Raw genomic sequence first — 19,185 nt, 5'->3', positions numbered from 1 at the left:
AGATGATGAGCTTCTTTATGGATGATGAACGTCTTTGAAAAAATATCACCGGGGTCAAGGCCTCGAATCTAATTTTTTATTTTATATGTGTGCAGTTGCTGTGTTACATTTTTAGTATACTTATCTTAATGTTTCTAACCTGAATAGTAACGGACTGTAGGTTGGGGTTTTGTCTGTTACTTTATGCATATTTGTTTGTTTGTTTGCAGGGTGAATCTCTTCAAGGAGGTGATGATTCTCCATTTTCAGATTCTGTTACCTTAGAGCAAACAACAAGCAATATTGGCATATCGAGTGGACGTGTCAGCTTATGGATGCAGTGGATGTTGCCAAAACTCACAATAAAGTTATTTGCACCAGACCCAGAAAATAAAGGCACAGGTACTGCATAGATAACTTTTAAAAAATCAATTTTTTTTTGCCTGGCTGCTTACAACGAAAGTTATAAAATAAACATCCAATAAAATACCAAGATCAATCATAATAAATAATAAATAACAAGTCTAAAATGACAGTGAACTATCCTCCATCACCACCTTGCCTGTGCCTAGGTTCTTGTCAACCAGTACATCCCAGTCTGCAGAACATAGCCATTTGTCAGTGTGCTGCACAACGGCTTGACGTTGGATGGCTAAATATGTATAGTGGGTTTGTATATGTTGCTTTTTAAAATGGTGTGGATTTATGCATCAAAGAATAATCGTTTTTATCTGTACAGCAACAGATTGCTGTGCTCATGCTGGTTGTTAATGGCAAGGGGAGAATTAATCCAGTTCCCTGTATTCTGCACCAGAACATTTAATGAATGGGAATTTCCACAGGTTTCTACAACTATGCATGTACAGCAGCCCATTAATGGATGGGGTGAGGAGTCTGTAAAGTTCCTCATTGAGCTAGGAGTATTTGCACCTGTAGACCATGCTGAACTGGAGGAAAAATATTATGGTTAAGGAAAAGGCTGTGTATGATCCCTGTTACCAGTAGCTATTTTAAAAACTTGTCTTTGTGGGAGATAAACATGAAATTCGGATCAAAATGTTGTAGTTACGTCAGAACAAGAGCTAAGCATTATTTGTGGAACTGTTTTTTAGGAGCTGGATCTCATAGTAAATATTCATTGGTATTGCAGAGATTTGTGTTGTGAGTGAATTAGAAGACCTCAGTGCCTCGGTAGACGTACAGGATGTCTACACGAAAGTGAAATGTAAAATAGAAAGCTTCAATATTGACCACTACAGAAACAGGTAAATTACAGGACCCTGTGTGTACTATTAATTCATTTCCCAGGTAAGATTAGTATTTTGAAGAGATGAATACACAGGTATGAAACACTGTTGTCTTAATCAAGTCACTAGCGTGTTATCAGATGAAGTCATCTCTTATTTCAACTGTGACTAAGTTGTGCAGAGGATTAGTCAAGCCTGATTTGCCTTTAAAAATGTTGCTTTCAGTGTCTTCACTCTTAACCTTCCCTGGCTGGTATCTTGTCCCGTCTGACCAGAACCTTGCTGGGTCACCAGCCACTTTCCCATTGCCTAGCATAGCAAGCAGCCACAGATCCACATGCCCCTTCGCAAACATTTGCAAAAGAATCAACATGGCCTTTCCTCACACAACATGGCCTTTCCTCACAGTCAACTGGACCTCAAGTATGCAGTCTTGCCCAGGCATCCAAGGGTTTACACAGCTCTTTCAAATCCCCCCCCTTTCATTCCACAACTGACAACCTTTCCAGATGAAAAGTCACCTACCCAGAAATGTGGGATATAAATATTTTAATAAATAAGTAAATAAGAAGACCATTCCACCATGTAGAGGCTAATACTTAGAAAGCTCTGAACTGAGCAAACACTGTCCTCACCTGCCTGCATGAAGGAACTTCCAATAATCTTGGGCTCACAGAGCAGAGTTGTGGCAGCAGAACATGGTGGGAGAGAGATCTTGAGATCCTGAGATACATGGATCCCAGCCCATAAAGGGCTTTAATTCACATCTTGAATTGAATTTGGAAATTAATAAACAACCAGTGAAGCACTCTGGAAATAAATGCATTGTGGCTAACTCCAGATGTTAAACAAACTGCTGCATTCTGTTCCAAAAGAAGCTTCTGAACTGTCTTCAAGGACAGCTCTTGTGTAGAGCACATTACAGTAGTCTAGGGTCAAGGTTGATGTGGCACAGATCAGTGAGTCCAGATCAGCCGAGTCAAAGTAGGGGTCCAACGTCTGAGCCAAGTGAAGGTAAAACGAAGCATTCTTAGAAGCTAAATTGATCTGTTTCTCTAATAACAATGCTGGATATTGCATAACTTCCAGACTCCTTGCAGAATTAGGCAGACTCAGCTGCACACTGTCAAGAGCAGGGAGTACAGTATCCTCCCAAGACCTCAACTTTACTGGCCAGCATCACCTTTGTACATGAAGGAGAGCCAGTTTGGTGTTGTGGTTAGTGGACTCTAATCTGGGAGAGCCGGGTTTGATTCCCCACTCCTCCACTTGCAGCTGCTGGATGACCTTGGGCAAGCCATAGTTCTGTCAGAGGTGTTCTTGAAAAGAGTAGTTTCTGTCAGAGCTCTCTCAGCCCCACCTACCTCACAGGGTATCTGTTGTGGGGAGGGGAAGGGAAAGGAGTTTATAAGCCACTCTGAGTGAAGGGCGGGGTATAAATCCAATATCTTCTTCTTCTTTGTCTTATAAGGATTCACGTTCCCATTTGCCTCTGACATGCATTGCCCTAGGATAGCCACAGGTGCCTCTGGTGGCTTAGACATCCAAACTCAAAGCTAAGATGATCTCCTTCATTCTGCTTCATTCACATTAAACAGCATAGGATATAGCACAGAGCCCTGAGATAAATCAAATCCCTTGATGATGATTTCTGATTTCCCATATGTAATGGATTCTCTGAACACAGTCAGTAAAAAATTAATTAAACCTCTCTAACGTAACTCTGATACCAATCCTGGTTTCCAGGCATTTTGATAAAATCATGTGGTTGACTGTGTCAAAGGCTGCTGATAAATCAAATTCACAATCTTTACCCATTTATAAATGGAGATTGCCCAACGGAACAGACCAGCACTGCCTCTGTCACATAGACAGGCCTGAAACCATACTGAAAAGGATCAAGAGCAGATGTGTCATCCAGAAAATGCTGATTTACTCTGCCACCACTTATGATTACCTTGTCCAAGAAGGGTAAGTTTGAAACAGAGTGATAATTAGCCACATCTTTTTTTATCCAGAGGAGGTTTGTTTAATGCTAGTGACTAGCCACTTCCTTTGAACACCTAGGAAACACCTCTCGTGTTCATGAAATGTTAATAATAAGCTCAAACAGCTCCCTTACCTCCTTCTCATAAGATTTTATCAACCAAGAAGGACAAGGATTTAGAAAACCAATGGGCATCTTCAGAGCACCCAGAACCCTGTCCATAGAAGAACCAGACAGCTTTACTTATTTGATTTACTATACAACTGGGGTACAGATTATACCAGATCTGCAAAAATAGAGCATAAATGTCACAGCTCAATTCCTAAATTTGTTTCTAGGATATATTAAATGCCACAACATCATAAACAGTTGGTCTTGAAGAAATTTACTGACACAGAGATAATGACAAGTAAGATTTCTCACTACTGTCACTACCTCATAGGCTTTTAAACCCAGCATATGACCCTTATCACGCATTGAGTCCACAATAACTTGGGTCATACCCACGGTGAACCATGGTAGTAGTAAAGTCAGCCAAGTCAAATGGGGGGAATGGATCTCCAGCATCAACATTATTAGAAAGTATAAACAAAATGTGGCCTACTGCCTGCCTCTTTTCTACTGAAATAACAAAAAATTGCTTTTAGAAATGTAATCTTGCCAAGAATACGAGGTCAAAATCACATAAAGCTAAAGTGTACCATTGTCTAATCATCCTGTCTTAATTGCAGTAGAGATAAATCTATGGTAAATTAGTAGATTCACCCTGCCCGCACATGTACACACTTTCTCAGTGCGTTTGTCTTGGAGAGTACAGATTTCAGTTCATTTTAAGGCCAAACTGGATGTAGTGGGGGGAAATTCTATTGACCAACAGCATTTTTTATTTGTTGTATAGTTAAAAACAATTGCAAGGGCAGGAGGTGTTATTTCAAAAAAGGCCATCACATAAGGGAGATGATATGTCATTGTTCCTTTTACATTGTAGACCCACACCTTGTTACAAACTAAAGTATGGAATTGTATTGTATGCATTATATGAAACAAAGTTATTGCTATACGTGAACATGAATGTTGTCTAGATAGATAGGAAAAGTCATTAAATGAAGTTTTCTCTGTTTTGGACTCCAAAGTACAGACTTTTTAATGTGCCGATATATTTTTATCATCATTAAATGAAGTTTTATTTGTTTTGGACCCTAAAGAACAGAAATCTAACAATGCCATTGCCAATATGTGTTCATTGCCATGGATATGTAGCTTGGAAGAGCCAATGTAGGTTTGGGTGTTAAGATGCTTTGAAATGTCTGTCCATGAACTACAATAACAACAAGTAGAAAACATCTTGGATAGAGTGCTAGCAGTTTTTAAAAGTTATTGAGCTTGACCTTCCCATTTCCTGATCCATTGCACAGCAAGGATTAGTTCTTAAAAACTGGGATTTTCATGGCCAGATTCAATGGAAGTTCTTAGATCATTGCTATACTTACACTCTCTCCCTTCTCCTGATTCTGCTTACCGCCTGATCTGTTCACTCCCCTGTTGGTGTGCATTACATGACATAACCGCAGCTGAGCCAGTGGCTAGGGATGTGGGGAAGGGTCATTTCAGTAGACTGAAGCAAGCCTGACAAGGTTTGATGCTGTCACAACAGCTCAGATACTTGCTGTTACAGGTAAGAAAGGCATTGTCAATTGGATATGAACAATCAGTTTATTTTCCTTATGCTTTTATCCTCCATGACTTCTTATGACTTTCAGCCAAACATTTTCTTTTTTCTTTTTTTCCCTCCCCCTCAAATCCACATGTACTGTACTTTAGATCTTCACTTCATTAATATTTTATAAGCATAACAGCACAATCCTAAACAGTGTTATACCCATCTGAGTTCATTGAAGTCAATGGGCTTAGAAGCGTATGACTCTACTTAGGACTCTACATCCATATTTATAGGCCTGATTTGAGCTATACAATAGAGTCCTAACATTCTTTCCTTCATTATTGGCTTCCTGCTTCTTCTCTCCTTGTCACCCCAGCTGGCACCATTTGTATTTGAGTTAGTCATTTTGTAATTTTCATATTCACATAGTTGAAATGTGTGGACTCTGATCAGTTGCAGAGAATAGATAAGGTGAACATTGTGTTTTCCAGACCAGGAGAAGGCTGGCAATCTGGAGTTTTTGAAGGCATATTTCTACAATGCAAAGAAAAGCTTGTGGTGAGATTCCTGTAGTAGATTAAGACATTTAACCAAATAACTATCCTAAAACCTAAACATTGCTTTCTTTGTTACCATACAGAAGGGAGAATGACTGCAAGAATTATAGTTCAAACTACCATGGTACCTTTTGATGTTGATTTGTTTCAGTGGGGAATTTTTTTAAATCATGCTTTTGTTGCCCATTCCTTGGTTCTTGCAGTCTTCCTCCTTCTGTTCTAATACAGCTTCTTGTTTATAGTGAAAATGCAAATCGAGTTATCATTAGTTGCTGTCTATGGAAATCCTGTTTTATTTTAGTTCTTGATCAATTTTTAACTCCTGCTGTGTTGCTTCTTCCGATTAAATACTTGCAAATATTTTTGAGTTAATGATTTTTCCTTTTCAATATTACTGGCTTACGATACCTGAGAATTATCAAAATCTATATTACACTCTGATGGATCTTGGCACAATTCCGCTTAATTCAAAATACTTGATTTTTTTCTTCCTTATGGCTTTATGTTTGTTTTTTGCTTTTTTGCCTGTATCACCTCAAGCTTTGGGGAAGACTCTTGGTCTCTTGGGAAATGTGGAGGTGTCTTCCTTTCCTGTACTGACAAGCTGAATAGACGTACATTGTTGGTTCGACCCGTCAGCAAGCAGGATCCTTTCAGTAACTTCTCAGGCTTCTTTCCCTCTGTAAGAAATCAATGTTATATGTTTACTGCAGAACTTCCACTAACATACAATATTTATGAGCATGGTGATGGTATGAAATGCTTCTCCAAAAGCTTCCCCCCTCCTATTTGTTAAGAGTTACAGTCTGTATTCTGTAGGTTGGTTGGAGTAGCAGTGGAAGAACATTGAGAACATGTGTCAAGAATCTGTATTTTCTCTACAAAATAAAGGTGTAATCATATAAAGGAAAAAAATGAGGAATGTCCATACTAACTATGCATTTTGAGTAAAACTTTGTTTTTCATTTCACTCATCCAAAAGTGGGGGGGGGGGGGTTTCTCACCACTCTCCAAAATTTTCCAATTTTTTTGGTTGGAAAAAAAAAAGTCCTCAGAAAACAATTTTTCTCACAATTTTTTCCAGGCCATCACATCTCTAGTCCATCCTAGTTTGACTGGTTTTTACTGTTTCTGCTTAGACAGGGAGGGGTGAAAGAAGCTAAAATTTCATATTGTGCTGAGATTTTTCCATGGCAAGTAACAAATGGGCACTACTATCAGCTTAAGAACCAATTCTGGTGGCTTATCTTATTTTAATGTTACTGGAAGTTCTGTTCTTGATTGATTTTTGTATCAGGAATATGTATATGTAAAGTTATTGCTGCTACTTATCACAGTTATTTCATTCTAACACAAATGAAGCTAATTTACTAATATGTTGCAAAGTCCTATATTCTTCCATTTTAATTAGTTAAGAACAGTTATTCTTTTTTCATAAAATGAATTTAAAATGTAACTAAATAATGAAACCTATTCTGGAAGTGTTTCTGAATATCACAATTACGAAATGTTGAAAAAGCAAGTATGTAGTTAAATTGAACTGATGCATATGTTTTTAAGTGGAAAAGTTAAATAGGCCTTGATATACCGTAGTTGGGGGTTGTATTGCTTGTGAAAAAGACATTTAAAGCAGTCTTCCTCATTAATTTCACAGTCAGGGGAACTTCTTCTTACTCATTTCTGTTGTGTGAGTTGAGCTGCAGCTGTCATGGAAGTGGATGGGAAAATTTGTGTGGATAGAAGCCCCACATATTAGACAAAGCTCCCATGGAGTTTTCAGTTGTACTTAGAAAGTATAATTCAGTGTTAAACATAAGCACAAAAGAGCACTCCTGGATCAGACCAGTGACCCATCTAGTCCTGCTTCACACAGCGGGCACCCAGTTGTCCAGGAGAGCCAATAAATAGGGCATAGTGGCCAAGATCTTTCCCTGATGGTGCCTCCTAGCACTGGTATATCAATGTTCACTGCCTCTGAATATGGAGGTTATACTCACCATGACTAGTAGCCATTGACAAACCTATCCTCTGGGAATTTGCCTAACCCCCTTTTAAAGCCATCCATGTTCATTGCCATCACCACATCCACGGCCAGTGCATTCTACAATGTAATTATTTATTGAGTAAAGAAGCATTGCATTTTGACTGTACTGCCACTATTGCACTTTGGTTGCTTTGGCTGCACCCAAGGTCTAATATTACAGGAGAGGGAGAAAAAGCTGTCTGTCCACTTTCTACACCCCATGCATAATTTTATAAACCTCTATCATGTCCCTCCTTAGTTGTCTCTTTTCTAAACTCAAAAGTCCCAGGCCTTTTAGCCTTTCTCATAATAAATATGCTCCAACACTTTAATCATCCAAGTTGCCCTCCTTGGTTGCCTCTGTTGACTTCTACAGGATTTGGATTGCACTTGGATTCAGTGTTAATCCAGTGGAAACTAACTGGATCTTGCTCCCTAGTTGATATTAACATACTTTACATTAGCCTGCCCAAATAAATGTACTTTTTAAATTTGGCTTTTAAAGCTGAATAGTTCTAGTGCAAGTTGCAGGTCAGGTATTAAGCTCCAAGTCTAATACTTGCCTGTCATCTTCAAAAAAATGTCTCCCATGTTCCTTTAAAATCTTTATTATTATTGATTTACCTACTGTATGTTGGAACAATTCCTTTTATATGCACAGACTGTTTTAGTTATATATCAGATCAGAAGGAAATCAGTACTATGAGAAATCAAATTTGATTCAGTTTTGTAAGGAAACCTAATCAGTTCCCATGTATTCATAAACATTACTTCTTTGGAAAAGTGAAGAGCTGAAAGGAAGAAATAATAATAGAGCTTAATTGACAAAGGTTCTTATGAAATGTTGTGTGTATATCTTTTTTTGTTTCTGATTCATGTCTGTTTCTTGGCACAGACAACTGCAAAACTTTTGGATGGTTCTCATCAGCAGCATGGATTTCTCTCCTTGACTTACACAAAGGCAGTCACCAAAAACGTCCGTCACAAATTGATTTCAAGAAATGAACGGAGAATCTTGCATAAATTATCTGAGAGTTTCACTGATGGTTCTCCTCATTTCCTTCATGAGATCCTTCTTTCAGCTCAGGCATTTGATGTTGTCCTCTGCTTTCCTTTTCTCAATGCAATTGCAAGTATATTTCAAGCAAAGTTGCCTCGGAGCCCAAAAGAGAAAAGAAAATCACCAGGCCAGCCTATGAGGACTCATATGCTCACATCTCGCAACTTGCCACTTATTTATATCAACACTGGGGTAATCAGAGTATTCTTTCCCAAAATGGAGAAAGTGCAGCACAATGCAGAAGGTATGATGTGCTTTCATACAATATATTCCTATGCTGTTATCTTCAGAAAGGAAATTACTTTTTTGGCATACAATAGGTTGGATCCTAGCCTCCTTTTCTGCTCGAGGGAAAGGCACCCACCTACTGAGCAGGGGGAAGCAATTTTCAGCGTTTCCTCCCCTCTGCTTATGTACTCCTCATATAATACCCAATCCTGTGCATTGTGTGACCCCCTTGGGGAAATGGTTCATGGGGTTGTAATGGGAGGAAGGAAGCAGAAGAGATCTATTGTTGAAAGCAGTACTTTGAGTTCAGTGTTTTCATAGATTATTAGCATGCAAATTGTTGGCAAGACCCTTTGGATTTTTTCCAGTGTTGACCTGTATATTGCAGGAACTGCTTAATGTTCCCCTTTTAGATGTTTGTAAAATTCTGACATTAGAGTTGTTTTAAAAGCCTAGAGACAAAGTAGAGGGAGCATCACATTTCTAGCTTGGTAGATTAGCCTATCATGAGCCCTCTGAAAAAAATTTTTAAAGCAAATTTAACATCCTTCGCATTGTAAAGCACATAAACAAAGAGCCCAGGACTTCAGTGAGCACCAGCTAAAAGTTAGCTCAAAGATTTAAAAGTTGTGTAAAGTTCATAATATAAATATAAATGTTTCGTGGTTAAAAAAAATGTTGGGGTTGGCTCAGACATTTGCAACTGATGATCTTTATGGGCTGATTAAGGTACAAAAGCTTTGTTCACTTTATTTTCCACATAGTCAAGACCTCCTCCAAGCAAACCATTCTTATTTTCCCAAATAGTTTACCACGCAAAATTCTGTAATTATTTTCTGTGTGCTTTGTGAGTATTGGATAGAATTATCTGACCCCAACCGTGGTTTGCTCATTAAAGCTGTGCATCCAGACTGCTGGTTGTAGTCTCAGTATGGGTTTCTCTGGATGCATCTCTATGGTATGCAGAAGCCAGTTTATGTATATATTTATTTACATGAATCTTCTGGGCTGCATGCGAAGTTTGCTTGTTCTTTCCACATCAAGCAGCATGTTGTTTAGTAAAGTACTTAGCACTCACCACACTCTCAACATCTGTAGCTGAAAGCTGAGTTTTCAAAACAAGATGTCTGGGCTATCTCACTGGGTGGCCACAGATGGGAAAGGGGGATTGAAAGCTTACGTACATCCTCAAAGTATACGCGCTCCTGAGGAACACTAGGCTTGCCTGCATGTATATATCATATGTCACTGTCAGCTTATAAGATGTCATACAATCCTTCACAGGCTGAAAGAAATGTTATACAACAGAGAATGCAGAATCCTGCACTGAATGCATTCTACATTCTCTCTTTGTTCATGATCTACCTAGTAATTTTTAACTGCATGGATAAGTTAGTTTTTATTGTGGTGATGTTGTACCAGCTGTAACCACAGATGACTGAAGCACCAGCTCTTCCAGTGTAGCTGACAGGAGTACAGTTTTCAGTCCTTAAAAACAATTAGAATAAACCTGTTATGGTGGTCTTGCTTATTCCAGGTTCCCATATTCTGTTACTCTCTAGCATGACCAAGGGACACAGACAGAGAGATGTATAGATCTGCCTTTAGTTTCCTACAACGTACAAGCAGTTTGTGCACCATGCCATCGTGATTTCAGGCATTTCACTATCCAGTGCTTAACGTTAGTAATTGCCCTGCAGTTGAATGCATTCAAATATTGAAATACCTACATAGTTATGAAAGGACCCTTTCCACCTTTTAAAAGTCACTATTTTCTAAAGAAACAGTAAGAAGTATTTTTATCCCAGTATTAGAGGCAACAGCTCTCGTCTGCTTCATTCTTCTTACAAACAGATTACTTCTTTATCCTTAAGTATGGGCTTTGCTAATTTGCAGTGGTCACACTGGGTGTGTGTGAGAGAAAATGGGAGGAGGGAGCAGTTTTAAAAATGGATTGGAACCAATAAGTAGTATTACTTTCTTTTGTATTCTTCCACTAGTATCTCTTGCACAAGTAAAGTGACAACAGTTCGTCATGTGACTACCTTAATTAGCATGTCTTCCTTCATAGATATATACATCCATCACTGTTTCTTATCTTGATTGCAGCTAATAAAGAAGATACTTTGGTCCTTAGGATTGGTTCTGTATCTATGGCTCCACAGGCTGACAATCCTCTTAGCAGAGTTGTGTTGAGAAAAGATATTTATCAGTAAGTACTTTAAAAAAACTTCCACAATAGTACAATTTTTGAGGGGAAAATCTCATAGAATCATTTGTGCTGTCTATGTGGTTGAGGATTGGGATCACGCCAGTTTATGGGTCCAGTTTAAATGTCTACATACACACATAGGTCTTGTCTGTGTGATGTACATCAAAACTCAGGATCTAACAATGGCATGGGGAAGACTGTGCATAGTGCTGTATTCACATTGGTTTCTATGTGAACACTAATTTGAACACAAAGGGCAGGCATACCATGTAGATGCTGTCTCAGCACCACTGCCACCCCGCAAGACAGACAAAGGTTGAATGTTTTCTTATGGCTGGTGTAATGATTATCTATAAAACCTGAACTTCGTTAAAATTATTTTCATTTATTCATATATTCATGACCTGGCCACTGTGATCCATGCAACGGTTACCTTGAGGTTAGACTACTGTAACGCTCTCTACTTGGGGCTGCCTTTGTCGCAAGTCCGGAAGCTGCAGCTAGTGCAGAATGCTGCAGCCAAGCTGTTGATGGGTCTCTCTAGGAGGGATCACATCCGGCCTGTGCTGAAAGTGCTGCACTGGCTGCCAATAGCGTACTGGATTCGCTTCAAAGTGCTGGTTCTTACCTTTAAAGCCCTATATGGCCAGGGTCCGGCTTACCTAAGGGACCGCCTTTCCCCATATATTCCCCCAAGGGCACTATGGTTGGGGAGTCAACATCTCCTGGTTATTCCAGGCCCCAGGGACATCAAATTTGCTGCTACCAGGGCCAGGGCTTTCTCGGTGGTGGCTCCTACCTGGTAGAATGAGCTCCCGGAGGAGATCCGGACCCTGCGGGACCTTTCGCAGTTCTGCAGGGCCTGCAAGATGGAGCTCTTCCGCCAGGCTTTTGAGTAGGAGCCGCCGCCACCACTATTCCATCTTCGTTATTTCTACATCATCGCACCCCCATCACCATCCATGTGGGTACCATTGGGGTGTGAGACGACCCTGGATTGAGAAGGGATGACAGTGCTACTGGAACATACATTGGGTTGGGATTAACTCCATTTTGGGATAAATGATTGACGTGATATTTAGAGCACCAATATTTTATTGGATTGTATTATATTGTTTTATCCTGGTTTTATCTGTTTTAATGTTGGCATTCTTGCCATCTTGTTAGCCACCCTGAGCCTCCGGGGAGGGCGGGGTATAAATCTAAAAAATAAATAAATAAAAATAAATTTAGTGTTTTATCTTTTTAAAAAAATATCGGCAATAGGCTTTTTTGATGCATGTTTTCATATTTATTCATGTACTTTAAAAGACTGGTGAGCAGTAATTTAAATAATATACTAAGAGATTATTTGAAAAGCCTTTTTTCTTTTGCTAAAACTTCAGTGAGGTTTTTTTTTACAAATACCATATCTCTCAGTAGCTGTGTAGTGTGAAAGTGATTTTCATAATGCTAAATGGTTAGCAGACGTTCAAAATGCTGGACTGTTGATGTCATGTGGATCAAAGCTGTGAAAGAAAGCAAACTTCTAAGGCAAAGTTTCACAGTAAACACATTTTTGTGTGTGAATGTCGTGCTCTGGATTGTGTCACTGGGTCTGTGCAAACCACACTAATCATATGTAGGCAGCAAAACTGGAGAACATATGTAATCAACGTGATGATAATAGTATATGATCCTTACTAGAGCTGGCATTGCTGAGAAACATGAAAGTATTGATGCAAATAATACCAAGTGAGAAAAGTCACAGAAATACAGATGAACAAGTGTCTTATACTTCCTGTTGGCCTGTTTCTCAGATGTGGCAATATTTTTGTTTGAAAAATACTTCAGAGTACACTTCAATAGAAGTAAGTTGCAAACATCAAAATCCTTTCCCAGCAGTAAAACATTTTACAGCTGAGGAACTGACACATTTTCCTTTCAATCAAGTATAAGAATTCTTAGAGAGTGGCATAGGCTCCTTGAAGATTTCCAGCCTCTGCCTCAGGAGGAAGAGAAGCTTTGTCATAACGCATTTAATGATGCTTTTACCTGTCAGTCATGTATCTACACAGGCAGGTATGAATTGTAATATATGAACTGGTATCATGTTTCTGATGTTGTCAAAAGACCCATAAAATCAGGAATGCTTACTTGAGCATACAATCTAGTCAACAAAACAACAGGTCAGTCTCCCCAAGGAAATTTAGAATTTATGGGCGAAGAAAAGACCGAGAGGGTACTAAAGACGTGTGGAAATAAGAGTAAATGGTAGAGTTCTACAGCAGCATAGAGCCCCACACCCGTGAGGGCTTTACTTTCATAATTTGCCTAAACTTTGGAATGCCAGTTTCTTGTGTTGCATTGACTGAGAAACCATTGAAATTAGATAACCTTGTGTTCCTGTATGAGTGAAACACTTGAAAGAGTTGAAGAGTTTGCAGATTGGCTGTAGGGAAGCCTGTTACACATTTTGAATATGATAAACCTGATGTTCTTTTCTTAATCTGTTAGAACTTCATTTATCAGATACTAGGTCAGTAGGATCTGCTCTGCAGCCCTCAGTACCGTACTCTTGGTCTGATGGTTGTTCTTCCATAGTCCTTCCTTGGGCCACACTGTGAACACTAAGGCATTCTGCCAGTGCATTTCACTTTGGATTAAACACAGTTTTGTAAAGACCGGGTTCATTTGTTATTTCAGCGAGTTCCTTAGTGTGAGAGAGAGAGAGAGAGAGAGAGAGAGTGTGTGTGTGTGTGTGTGTGTGTGAAGTGTTATCAAATCACTTCTTATGAATTAATTACCTCCTAAATTGTCAGGGTAGAGCCCTGATTATTCACTGCAGTTAAGTTTGTGTGTTTGGTAGTTCAATTGTCCTCTGTGACTTTTGCTCATCCAAGTTTTCAATTCTACAATAAAGACAGTGTAGGATAAACAAGGTTTATCTAAATGTTTGCTACATAGTACAAGAGTATTTAGCACTACAAGTACATTCTGAGCAGTGTGTTGAGTTCAACTATGCGTTACATGTGACAATAAATATGTATTTTCCTATGCAGAGAGGTTAAGGAAGCGGTCATGTGAGATGCAGCACTGAACTCACAATTATACTTTCAAATTATGAAGTGAAATCTTGAAACTTTCAAGTAACTTAAGTCAGTCTAGATGGCTTCATGTAGTAGTCTTCATAATCTGGATACAACAAACACAGCTGAAGTCAGGAACTAAATTTTCAGAAACGCATATTTTTGTGTTAGGATGGGGGGTTGAGGGCAGGCATGATTGGCTCTACCTACTGACTCCCGCTTGCGTAAGCCAAACACATGAAAAATGCTTGTTGACCTTAGAGTCCTTTGGGAGGAAGGGTATCTAAGCTAGGGTTGCCAGCCTGCAGGTGATAGCTGGAGATCTCCTGCTATTACAACTGATCTCCAGGTGACAAATATCAGTTCACCTGGAGAAAATGGCCGCTTTGGAAGGTGGACTGTGGCATTATACCCCATTGAAGTCCCTCCCTTCCCCAAACCCCACTCTCCTCAGGCTCCACCCACAAAATCTCTGAGTATTTAATCTCAACCCAGAGTTTGCAACCCTAATTTAAGATGTTTACTACCATTCCCTCCATTTATACTTGTGCTCAGGAATATATATGAAGGATTCTGCCAAAGATTCACCTTCTGTTTACATTACAGGAAGGGAGTTAAAGGGCCCTTTCTTGGGTCTCAGTATGAGAGAAAGGGGCTGAGGTGCATTACAGTATGTCCATAGAGGCATTTTGGGATCAGAGACAATGCTGGTGACAGATATATTTATTAATTAAAGTATCTATAGGCCACCGTACCCCAAAGGGCCCAAGAGCAGTTCATATAAAACTGCCAAAGAATATGAAGACATTTTTTAAAAAAAAAATCCAACCCAAATATAATAAGCAAATGGAAATCTTAGGACACTGGATTTGGCTCTCATACCTTCAGTTGCTTTTCCCTGCCTTAGCACATGCTGTTTCCTTGAGGCATTGCCCAAGGTTTGCTAAAGTGAAGCTGAGACATTGCTCGGCATGCATCCATTCTCAAATTGAAGATCTTTCAGTAGTTTGGTGAGGCTTCCTTGTAACTTTGTGGCATCAGGTTCTGTGCCAGAAACGCATGTCTTGAGCAATGGTATTCTTCTAGCCATATATTCTTGAATAAGGTTTAGCAAGCTTTCCAGCCTGCCATGTAGGTAGACAGTATAATTTTAACTTGTTTGTTATTGATATACACCAGTGTCAAAAGAGCATTGAACGGTGTCCAGATTTTCATGTAAACATGGCAGTTAATGTACTTTAGATTTTCTGTTGGTATTTTAAGATATTCTAAGTTGGGAAAATGAACATGCTTGATAGAGAGGGAGTGTACTGCCATGCTCTACCCTGACCTATGTACATTCTTTGGAATGTCTGTTTAGAGCTTACATGTATACAGGAATATGTACACAGGATTCCACACAACTGGGAATTTTGGAAGAAGCAGCATTCCCAGTTTCATAGAGTTACATGCAGTTGGGAATGCTATCTTTTGTATGTTCCTAGACTCTATATCCCTGACCTGGATAGCCCAGGCCAGGAACATAAGAACATAAGAGAAGCCAATGTTGGATCAGGCCAGTGGCCCATTCAGTCCAACAGTCTGTCACACATTGGCCAAAAATACCAGGTGTCATCAGGAGGTCCACCAGTGGGACCAGTGCACTAGAAGCCTTCCCACTGTTGCCCCCCCAAGCACCAAGTATACCATGCATTACTTGCCCCAGACAGTTCCTATCTATATCTTGTGGCTAATAGCCACTGATGAACCTCTGCTCCATATGTTTATCTAATTTCCTCTTGAAGCCGTCCATGCTTGTAGCTGCCGCCACCACCTCCTGTAGCAGTGAATTCCATTTGTAAATCTCTCTTTCGGTGAAGAAGTACTTCCTTTTATCTGTTCTAACCTGACTGCTCAGCAATTTCATTGAGTGCCCTCGAGTTCTTGTATTGTGAGAAAGGGAGAAAAGTACTTCTTTCTCTATCTGATCTATCCCATGCATAATCTTGTAAACTTTGATCATGTCACCCGTCAGTCGTCGTTTCTCCAAGCTAAAGAGCCCCAAGCGCTTTAACCTTTCTTCATAGGAAGGTTTTCCAACCCTTTTATCATTCTAGTTGCCATTTTCTGCACTTTTTCCAATGCTATAATATCCTTTTTGAGGTGTGGTGACCAGAAATGTACACAGTATTCCAAATGAGGTTGCACCATCGATTTATACAGGGGCATTATGATACTGGCTGATTTGTTTTCAATTTCCAGCCTAATAATCCCCAGCATAGTGTTGGCTTTTTTTTTTGCAGTCGCACACTGTCTTGACACTTTCAGTGAGTTATCTACTACGACTCCAAGATCTCTTTCTTGGTCAGTCTCTGCCAGTTTGGACCCCATCAACGTGTATTTATAGTTAGGATTTTTGGCCCCAATGTGTATCACTTTGCACTTGGCCACATTGAACCCCATTTGCCACGCTGATGTTCACTCTTCCATCGACAGATCCCTTTGGGAGTGCCTTACAATCTTCCTTCGTTTTCACCCCCCTGAACAGTTTCGTGTCATCTGCAAATTTAGCCACTTCACTGCTTATTCCCAACTCCAAATCATTAATGAACAAGTTAAAAAGCATCGGACCCAGTACTGATCCCTGCGGTGCTTACAACCCTGCACTGAGAAAATTGCCCATAAATACTCTCTTTCCTATTAATTAGCCAGTTTTTAATTAGCATGACTTCCTCAAATCTTGGAAGCAAAGCAGGATTGGCCCTGGTTAATATTTAAATGGGAGACCTCCAAGGCAATTCAGGTTTGCAACCCAGAGGCAGGCAATGGCAAACCACCTCTGAATGTCTCTTGCCTTGAAAATCCATGGGGTTATAATAAATCAGCTGTGACTTGAGTTTTGTAGTTTGGATGTTTGTTTGCTTAAACTATTTTTATGTAAAGGTGAAAAAGCCAGTTCTGTAGGACGCAGAGCCTGTTTTCATTGCCACATCATTGTTTCTCAGTCACATAGTCAGATTTATTTTTTGGCCATCAAGTCACAGCTGATTTACAGCAACCCCATAGAGTTTTCATGGCAAGAGACATACAGAGATGGTTTGCCACTGCCTGCCTCTGCTTCACAACCCTGGATTTCCTAGGTGGTCTCCCATCCAAGCAATAACCAGGGCTGACCCTGCTTGACTTCCAAGACCTAACAAGATCAGGCTAGTCTTTGTTGTCAGTGCTATAGTCAGAATGGCTTAATAAAATATTGCTAAAAATGTCCTCAGACCAGAGGTCTGTCAGCAACTCAGTAGGAGCACTCTAGTCACAGCCCCATTAGAATCCATAATATGACACACAAATTCACCGGACGCTTTGGTTTGTGCATAGGGCACTAATCAGCAGGATGTAAGAGGGGTAGTAATCCAAGCAGGGCTCAATTTACTTTTGTCCCACCATGATGGCTTTTCTTGTTTTGGTGTCTGCTGTGTGAATGTCAACATCTAAGGTAAAGGCTGAACTGGTGTGTGAAGGTTGCTCTTTGGAGCATTACAGCAGAAGCAGTACCTAGGGTAGGAAAACTTCAAGACTGTTGCACTTACTTGCAGCAGTAGTTGTAATTAAATAAATCCCAGTTAGGCAAATAGATGACTTTCCGCACAAAAAAAGGTTCATTGTCCCCTGGGTTCTTCCTGCAGATTTCAAAAACTTGGTAGGGTTTTGTGCTTTTTTATTTTATAACCATCATTTCAAGGCTACTTTGTTGCCATATATGTTTAAAATTGACATCTAAAAGTCTTGGTTGTGGTCAGCAGTTTTACTATAAAGTAATTCAAAAAAGCTTCTCAAAGCTTACTGTTCCCTCCCTTTTTTATTAATGGTTTGTGAGTAAATATAATATAAATTGTATTTGGTTTCAAAAAATGTTTTGTTTGGAAGTTTTTCCCAGTAATATTTAAAACAGATTATTTTCTTTCTTTTAATTATGCTGGAATTCTAAGTTGAATGTAATGTGAAGACTATGCTTCTGTTACTAAGAGAACCGTATCCTAGTTGTAATGAGACATTTGTTAACTTCTGTATACAGCCTGTGGTTCATTCCTTAAATATTTGTGGGTTCTCTGATGTCCTTCACAGGGTTTTATCTATGACAAATTTTTACCGCAGCTCTTGAAGTGCTTTGTGAGAATGGGTGTGGGGTTTTTTGTTAGGGGTTTTTTTTTTGCAAAATTGTTCTCTAAAATCTTTGTACATTTTAAAGCATCCTTCTTTCTCTTTCCTTTAGCTCTGTTGCTACTTAGTTACTATGGGTGTTTGTTGGGTTTTTTTTACCTCAGAGCTTTCTTGTATCAAATAAAGCAGCTGCAAATGGTTTGAGATTGAGGAAGACCAGGATGGGGGGCTTGGGGGAGAAAGAAGACCTCCTCAACTTTTCCTTCATGTTCCTTCATGTTCTCTGTTCAGAATCATATTTCCCTGACTGTTTTGCTCCATAGGACAGATATAAATACCTGTATTTTATCAGTTGGAAGAATCCCTTGGAGCATACAAGTGTCTTTTAGGAAAAGTGTTAAGCAGTGCGCCTACCCTTGCTGGTCCATCGGTCAATCTGAAGCCACCTTGTGGCTGCTTGTGCTTCAATCAGGCATGTAAATGAATCACTGAATATAAGTGACTCACTGTGGATCATAATGTATCACTAGTTAAACCTGCATTTGAAGCAATCTGCCTTCGGAATGCTCCAAACATTGTGAATCCAGTACTTCTGTGAAGGAAAAAGCCAGTAAACTACCATGTAGACCTTCATAGATCTTCGACGTGGTCTCTGTGCTTCACACCCATGGGATCTAGTGCGCACGCGCTGGATCGATCGGCATTGTAGCAAGCTCTTTTAACGGATTTTTGCGCCCAGACCTCGAGCATGCGCAGGAACCCCACCACACATACCCAGACGGGAGGGCGCGGACATCCCGCCAGTTCCTTTCTTTAGCGCCGCGCTGGAAAGACCTTTTTCTTCGTCGGTCTGATCGTTTCGTGTGTTTTTGGCTTTTTGCCTCACGGGTCTTTGGGTTTTCCCCCTCAGTTTATTCCTTTTCTTCATTGTTCTTTCAAAAAACTTCAAAGAAAAAAGAAAAAACCTTTTATTTTCTGCTGAGGGGGAGGTTGCCGCTTTACCTCAGTCGGGCCTTTGGGCTACCCC

At 39.8% G+C, this 19,185-nt stretch overlaps 1 protein-coding gene across 1 annotated transcript in view; it reads left to right on the top strand.

Moving 5' to 3' along the window:
- Window positions 1-19,185, top strand: part of VPS13B (vacuolar protein sorting 13 homolog B (yeast)) — a 512,836-nt gene that overhangs the window by 259,188 nt on the left and 234,463 nt on the right. Inside the window, exons 26-30 of the mRNA XM_015405853.1 lie at window positions 210-381; window positions 1,130-1,244; window positions 5,971-6,112; window positions 8,349-8,766; window positions 10,851-10,953. Coding sequence (XP_015261339.1) covers window positions 210-381; window positions 1,130-1,244; window positions 5,971-6,112; window positions 8,349-8,766; window positions 10,851-10,953 — 950 coding nt within the window. The remainder of the gene's footprint in view (window positions 1-209; window positions 382-1,129; window positions 1,245-5,970; window positions 6,113-8,348; window positions 8,767-10,850; window positions 10,954-19,185) is intronic.

This window comes from Gekko japonicus, unplaced genomic scaffold (assembly GCF_001447785.1).
Source record: "Gekko japonicus isolate JY-2015 unplaced genomic scaffold, Gekko_japonicus_V1.1 scaffold232, whole genome shotgun sequence".
In the NCBI taxonomy this organism is placed as follows: domain Eukaryota; kingdom Metazoa; phylum Chordata; class Lepidosauria; order Squamata; family Gekkonidae; genus Gekko; species Gekko japonicus.
Note: the sequence above shows the minus strand (reverse complement) of the source record. Positions and strands in the feature narration are given on the sequence as shown.